Source organism: Gavialis gangeticus, unplaced genomic scaffold (genome assembly GCF_001723915.1).
Source record: "Gavialis gangeticus isolate Ggan-Ray unplaced genomic scaffold, GavGan_comp1, whole genome shotgun sequence".
In the NCBI taxonomy this organism is placed as follows: Eukaryota; Metazoa; Chordata; order Crocodylia; family Gavialidae; genus Gavialis; species Gavialis gangeticus.
Window position 1 is genome coordinate 98,912,858 of NW_017729032.1, and position 7,713 is coordinate 98,920,570.

At 42.4% G+C, this 7,713-nt stretch overlaps 1 protein-coding gene across 3 annotated transcripts in view; it reads left to right on the forward strand.

The window, feature by feature from the left end:
• Nucleotides 1-7,713, forward strand: part of SCEL (sciellin) — a 138,963-nt gene that overhangs the window by 58,529 nt on the left and 72,721 nt on the right. For all 3 annotated transcript variants that reach the window (XM_019525557.1, XM_019525559.1, XM_019525558.1), the window contains exons 8-9: nucleotides 479-544; nucleotides 4,033-4,089. In XM_019525557.1, the coding sequence (XP_019381102.1) occupies nucleotides 479-544; nucleotides 4,033-4,089 (123 nt within the window). The remainder of the gene's footprint in view (nucleotides 1-478; nucleotides 545-4,032; nucleotides 4,090-7,713) is intronic.

Consider the following 7,713-nt stretch of genomic DNA (forward strand, 5'->3'; position numbering starts at 1 on the left):
AACAACAAAAAATAAGATTCTGCACAGTCTGAATGTGTTGTTTCCAATGACATAAATACCTGGGTGTTTGGCACCCTGATGTATATGTCTTACATTTGCCATCAAGTTCTTCATCATGCGACCTGTTTGTATTAGCACAAAATGGCTAAATTCTTCCATCGCTTACACCCAAGAAGTATATTTCAGAGACACCACACTACTTAAAGCTTTAATTTTATGTCTACTTACCTCAAATTCCCTCAAGTGCACTAACAAAGTGATCATAATAGTATATCAATATGGCAGCTGTTACTAAGGCTCTGGAAAAGAAGTTGGAAGAAAAAGCTAATCTCAGAAAAAGCTTGTAAGATTTTCATACCATTTTTTAGATACTAATATTCTCCTTTCAATGTATTTTATATAGAAAAGCAGAGCTGAATTGCTATTCTTCACTAAATATAAAATACCCATGCTTTATATTTTGTTTAATACTTTACAGGCAATCTTGGATGCCACCCCCTGTCTCAGGTTATAAGGTATCTACAGACTCTGTGGAAACTAAAAGGTAAGCAGTAACAAACGCTCTTAAAGACTCTTCCCCACCCCAGCAATTTGTATTCTGCATGCTAAACCCGTTGTCTAAGGGCATGTACAGCAAAACCCAAGGGAGACACAACTGCACCACAGCATTCCCCTGGATCCACCCTTGAGTACACATAAATCATGTTTGTTATAGGCCATTCCTGGGATGGCTAAGCATTAAAGAGATTCCTCTTAGCAAAGGTGTCTGGGGGTTCCAAATCTCCTTTGGAATTTCAACTGGTATTTTACATCAAGTTCTGTTATGGGAATCTGTTCCTCCCATATATCCCATGTTAAATACAGGATACCCTACCATTTCCTCCTGGCCCAGATTTTGAAAGGGGAAAATTTAATAGATACCTTCTGCACCAAAAATAAGATGATGGTTCCTTTTTGAGGTCTGGTTGAAATATGCAGCTAGACCAGGGCTGTCTAACTTGTAGCCCTTGGTTAATTGGTGAACCCTAGGCTCCTACCCAACCACTGCTCTCCCATTGCTCTGACTGCAGCAGTAACCAGGGTCTCTAGGCTCTGGCTCCCTCCTCCAGCTTCTGTTTTCTGCTCCCACCCCACCCTAGGGGTGGGACTCTCCAGTGGAGTGGTGGACCCTACAGATAAGGGGCAATCTTGGGGGCTGGGGCATCCATGCAGTGTGGTACAGCAGGGAGATACTGGCATGACATGCAGCCCAATGAGCTCATGCTCTGCACAGGTGCAGGCCATGTCACATGTGGTGTAGACTGTGTAGTGTGGCCCCTGGTCACTTAGAAATTGAAGAGCCTTGAGCTAGACCCCTGACCTGCACATAATAGATGGAGAACTAACTATCTTTATTTTGAGTAGGTCAGTGAGCTGGATGCTGACCTGAAATGGAAAGGCTCTAGTTCTAGCCTGACCCCCTGCTCCCAATGGGGCACGAACTATCCCATCCTTGGCAGACTTCAGTGAGGGGTGCTGCATTACCTCTTGGTGACAAAAGCATGATTTGTGTAAGATAGGTATGAATAAGGAAGGATAGTATGATAGCTAGGAATGTACTTGCAACGTTAATATTAATGTTTGTTTAGCTGCATGTATTATAGATTATACAGATCACCTGACACTTCAGTTATGTGACCCAGTTTTCAGTTGCTTATACTTGAAATATTTCTGCTCAGATTTTTCAGCTCAGGTATTTATTTTGAGCTGATATACTTGTTTGGTGTTTTTTTTAATGAATTCAGCAAATACATTTAGTCCATTTTTCAAGCTTGGGTTGGAAATGAATGCTTTGCCCATGTTAAAAATGTCTTTCAATGCTTTTTAAGCACAGTCTTGGAATTTGGTAACTGTGTGTATGAGGGGGAGGGGGAAATCATTTTACTGTCTGGGATGTGTTGCTTGCTGTTTTGTTGTAAACCCACCCTAATTTCTTTAAATTGTAACACTTGGAAAAATCTCACTTCATGCATACTTTATAGAGACTGTTCAGAATTTGATACCTAAATCCTTAAAAGATTCTGTCTGCACCTAGAATCCTTTGTGATGGGACTGTAGGGCTGAGCAGGACTTTTCCTGTAATTTATCTTCCCAGCTGCTGCAGGCTGAGGTAGAGGTGGCCACCGAAACTGAGAGCATGGAGACTTTCTGTGTTGTTCTTTCAGGCTAAGTACAGATGTTACATTTATCGCACATTAAGTGTGCAGAAAGTACTTTACAGCTATAACAGAACAGATGTTCACAGCACATAAAACACTTAAAAATGGTGGATCCCAATCTAAGTTAGCCTTGGATGGATGTAGTATCCAACTAAAGTGCTTTAGGTTAAAGCACTTTATCAAATGTCTGTACTCTCCCACCGTCAGTCAAGGTAGGTTGTATTCCCCTGGCATCCCAGGGACCCCTCCTGGGTGGCTTGCTAGCCTTGGCCAGTGCTTATCTTCTCCTGGTGAGCAGCAGCTCAGTCTGGCCCCTGGGCTGTCACAGAGAGGAGACACAAAAGGCTCTGTCTCCTGTCTGTACAGCTAGGTAGGGAGTTGGGGGAATGGAGACCCCATGCCATGCAGGCTCCCTCCAGAATGCTTGGTTGGGTCTTGAGGGAGAGGGATGGGAGGGACAGGTTCTTGTGGCAGGGGGGCTCTGTTCACCTACCTCCAGTTCCCAACATGGTGAAAAGCTAGGCTAGGCAGCCTCATGCTGCAGCTCCTGGGTTCAGCTGTCACGAGGCTGGAGCCAGTAGGGAGGGAGCCCCACCTGACTGTGCAGACCCAGCCCAGCCCCCTCCCCCTGCCCCCCAAGACCTGAGCCAGGAATCTGGGGGCAGGGGGGGAGGCCTGAGTGGCATAGGGGCTCCATTCCTCCCCCTCTCCCCCAGCCACTGCTGATAGTTGCCAGCTGGCAGAGAGGGCAGGGCTATAGAGAAGGGCTACTCTGGCAGCCTCCTGGGAGGCCTCCTGGGACCCCCAGCCTGGCCTCAGCTAGTGTGGGCAGGCTCCAAGCCCCCTCGCCCACACAACAGTGAATGTCTATTCGGTTCACTTCTACTTTAACTTATAGCACTTTAAGTAAAGTGTGATAGTTACAGTGCTTCTGCTAGGGGCTTTCTGAACATCTGAATTTAGCCCCAGTGCTCCTACTGCTGAAATCCAGGCAAGCCAGAGGAGGAAGGGTTCTGCTCCCTGTTCCTAATGCGATTTATGCATTTTATCCAATGACTATTTAATGCAAAATGTATTAACCTGGTCTCCTACTTCCTGGGAACCACTAAGCTATTAGGCAAAAGATGGGGTAGGTTCTCCTCTTCCTCACTTTTTGTAATGAACACACGTAAGGCTAAGATGAAGGTATATTTTATGAAACTAGATCAATTAACAATTTTCCAGGGGCTTGAGCAGGGTAGAGAAGAGTTGTATTTAGTGCTTGAGATGACTGAAGACTGTGTGAGTGCCTTTAAAGATGAAAGGAACATTTTAGAGAGGGAATAGGATATGGGATAAAAAATAAAAATTCATCCCTGCACAGTAAGACACACATTGGATTCTTTAAAAAGGGTTTAGTTTGGTGTTGCATAAAGATTATGCTGACCTACTGCACAGGCATCACTGTCTGTATGAGACCACTTTGGGTTTCTAGGTAAGATTTTAAAAGGGCAATATTAAGAAAGGTAGAAAGCTTTTTATTAAATTCATGTTGTCAAAAATGTGTACCTGGGTGATTTGAAATAGCCATTTTTCACTCAACAAAAACTTTAAAAAAAAATCTGTCATGGGAGGATGCCTGACACATTTCAGCTGCTTTGGTTTTGTTTTGAAAGAGCTGTTAGAAGTTGGTAGGATAAAACCTGGCATTTATTGGGAAGGTCTATACAATTTTAACCGTGGAGGTATAGCCATCTTATAAAAGACAGTCCCCACATTTTCAGTATTCTGCTGAACTTCTGGATTCACAAATGAATTTTCTTCCTTAAAAAGAACTATTTTTGTTTTCATACAGGCAGGCTCAGACCCTACCAAATGCGGCTACAACAACTACTACTACTGATACTAAACGGTAGGAATGAACTTAATGCTTACATAATGATTCATTCTGAAACAAGGGTTTATTCTTCATTCTTTCTATATTGTAGTACAGTTCCTTCCTGTGATATCCTGGAGTATTATTTGAAGTATTTTGCAAATGATAATGCTTCAGAATGGAAATAGGATGCAGATTATATGCTTTCTTGAGGGTACGGTTTACAAAGTAATTTGGAACCTAGCTTTTTCTCCTCTGAATGATTATGTTACTTCATATTTTTCTTACATTGTATTCACTGGTGGCTTGAACACACGTAACCTAGCCTTTTCAATGTAAACAAGGAGTGGACACACTAGGGTAATTCTTGTTTTGCTTTTTATGTCTAAATAGCATGTCCAGAGGCATGGAATTGTATTTTTGGCATGTATGCACAGCTTGGGACTCTTTTGTTTCCTGTGTTGAACTTGGAATTGCACTGGAATCTGCTGAAAATAAAGTGGAGTCAAGGGAAAAGGATAATCCTTTTGCTATTTAGATCAAAAGTCTGGTAGTTGGAGCACTTGCCTAAGGAGTGGAGGATATAGTTCTAGACCCCCTTTATGTCATAGGCCAAATGTAGTCCAACCTCCTCTCCAACCCACCTCTTGAAATTGATTCACTGGACAACAAACGGGAAAAACCTGGGACAAGGTGGAAGACATCAAGCTAGAGGATTTGTGGCTCTGAGAGATGGATGTGGTCTGAGAATGGAAAAGGCCCTATGTTTTGGCCTTAGCCCTGTTTCAAACAGGCAGAAACTTTCCCAGTGCTGTGTATGCACTTTCTCCAAATAATGTTAAATGCACGGTACAGTGGCCAGCTTCAAGAGGAGAGCCATATACTGTCTATATGTTCAACACTTTTAGAATGGTAGGGGCACATCTACACATGTGCTTAACTGTGCAGTAGACTAATTTGTTATGGTGTAAAGCATCACAGTCTACACATACAATGCTATTAGATCGCAGCAAACTAATTTTCACCACCTTAAGGTAATACTGCCACAGACAGTTTTAGCTTATGGTGGCAAAAATAACTGTGCTTTAATGCAGTTGCAAATGCTGACCTGAGCCTACATTGCTCCTGGTCAGCCCAGGTACCAGGCAGCCAGACCCCTGCCTGCTGCCTAGCCACATGGCTCTGCTCTTTGGGCGCTCTTGTGCCACAGCCAGTTCCTCCACTCCCCGATGCCATCACCCTGAGCCCTGGGCTGATCCTCTGATCCTGCTGCCAGCCCAGACTCAAACTTTTGCAGTCCTGGGCACATGTGGAAATGTTGTTCCTGGAAGCAGTTTACTCCAGCATGAACTGCACTGGAATTTATCACATTGCCTTAATGGCATGTGTGGATGCATCCTATGTAAGACATAATTTCATACATATCATACCTTTCTATAGGATTTATTTTTTCACTTGTGATGTAGGGTATCTAAGTCAAATCTTATTGTAGACTGTGTTGGGAAAGGAGAAATGTAGTATTGGTTCTAGTTTATTACAGTTTTCCAGGTGGCAGGGGGGGCCACCATACTGAGGTGGGAATTTAGTTGTTTCTCATGTTCCTTTCACCAGAGGGTTGGGCTCCCTGCCATGATGCGAATTTTGTTGCTTCTCTCAGTAAAAGCAGCAGGCTTTTGCCTAGGAGAGCACATATACTAGCTAATATAACCTTAGTTAATACAGCTTTCTAACCTGTAGATTATGTACTTTTGGAGATGCAAGGTACAGACCTGAGCATTTTCTTAGCTGATCTGTCAGTGCATTCTTGTGTCCTAGATAATGATTGCATCCTGTCACTTGCTTGGTGAAAGGAAAGGTTCCCCACTTTATTTTGCCTTCTTTTACAGAGAAGGAGACATTATTCTGCCCATAATATGTTGTCTTATATGTTAATAGTTTATAGCACTTTAAGGGGAAATTCCTACCTTTGTCTGTCTGGCTTGTTCCTTTAACTTTCTATCATTGTCATTCCCATATTTGTTTAAATCCACTACAGTAATTTCAGCTGTCTACAGTAGAGTCTATGGGCAAAAGAAGAGCTGAAATAATATTAAACTTCACATGACAATGTGCTTTCTTTCATAACAAAGTCTATTCTTTGAAGGTTGTGTGAGATTTTTACCTGCCTAAATATGGCAGGTATGTAATAGTTTTTAAATGTGTTACATTAGGTACTGTAGAACCATTGTTTGAATCAAGCAAGATGAAGATATACATTCTGCAGTTTTGTTTAACCTTGTCCTTAGATCACTTCTGCCCATCAGTTTTAGCCAAGATTCAAAATCAATACTCATTACAAATCTAGCAGTTGATGTTTTACAATGACTGGTAATGTCTTCCCACCAGACAACCACTAATAATTGAGTATGTTAAGGGAGGAATGAGGAATGTCACCTCTTTGGGACAAAACTGATATTCTATTGCTTGGCAATCTCTCCAGTTTCCCCCTCATTCTGGTTTCCCCTGCCCTAGTGCACCCCATCCTCTTCCATTTATTTTTCTTTCAGTTCTTTTCTCCCACAATACAAATCACATACTCAGTTGCCCCACAGTGTAAGCTTTGTCCTTTGTGAGGCATTTGTGATACAGTCTACTCCTGGAGCACCTACATCGGTGGTGTCACCCTGCACTTGGCCAAAAAGAGGATGTAGTGAAATAATTAATTAGTTAGTTCATCTTTGCAAAGTGCTTTGATGATGTAAGTGCTATTTTAAGTGCCAAAATGTGTCAGAACTAACAATAGCCAACAAATGAGAGCTTCCTAGTTTGATCGAGGTTTGCTGCAGGAAGGCCATAGAGCGGAGCAAGCTTTGGGTGAGAAACAAATAGATATGGAAGGACCTAAACAGCACTTCCACGGCATGGCTGAGAGTAGCAGATCAGAATGCAAACTTCTCAACTCTTAGGAAAAGATTATGTCTGTATATCCTGAGGTTATCACTGTGACACCTGACTATCTTCTAAAAAGATAAGAGAGTAGTCCATTGCCCCCTGACAGTGAGGAGTAGTTTGGTATTCATCAGACTTTTAAAACTGTCAGTGTTGCTCTTTAAAGACAGCTAGAGCACAGAAATGAGCATTCCCTTTGAACATAGTGGGATAAACAATTGTTACCTGTATGAAAGGAGTTATGCAAACATGGACTGGCTGCCAGAAAACATTTGTTTTCCTTTTTTATATATATTTTTGTGAGCCTCAGAACTGCTCAGAATTGTTCTAACCCTACTATGTTCACTTCTGATGTTTAGATTTTTATAGGGTCTCACTTCAGTTGCAAGTCAGTTAAGCATCAATTACAGAGTTCTTAAAAGAATGTGCAGTTCATGCTAAATATCTTAACATTTCTGTTGTAATTGAGCTTTAACTGTGAACTGAGCACAGAAATCAAAGCAGCATTGATCAGAGGACATGTTTTGGAGAATAGTTAATTGAGGTGTCCAAGGGGAGTGGTCGCTCCTTAAGGAGACGATCCTGCAAGCCCAGAGGAAGGTAATCCCCAGGAGGGTCAAAGGGGGCAGGAGAGCATATAAGCCTCCATGGCTCACTAAAAACATCCGGGAATGTCTCCTTGCCAAAAAGGAGGCTTACTCCCAATGGAAAGGAGGGGTCATCACTAAGGAG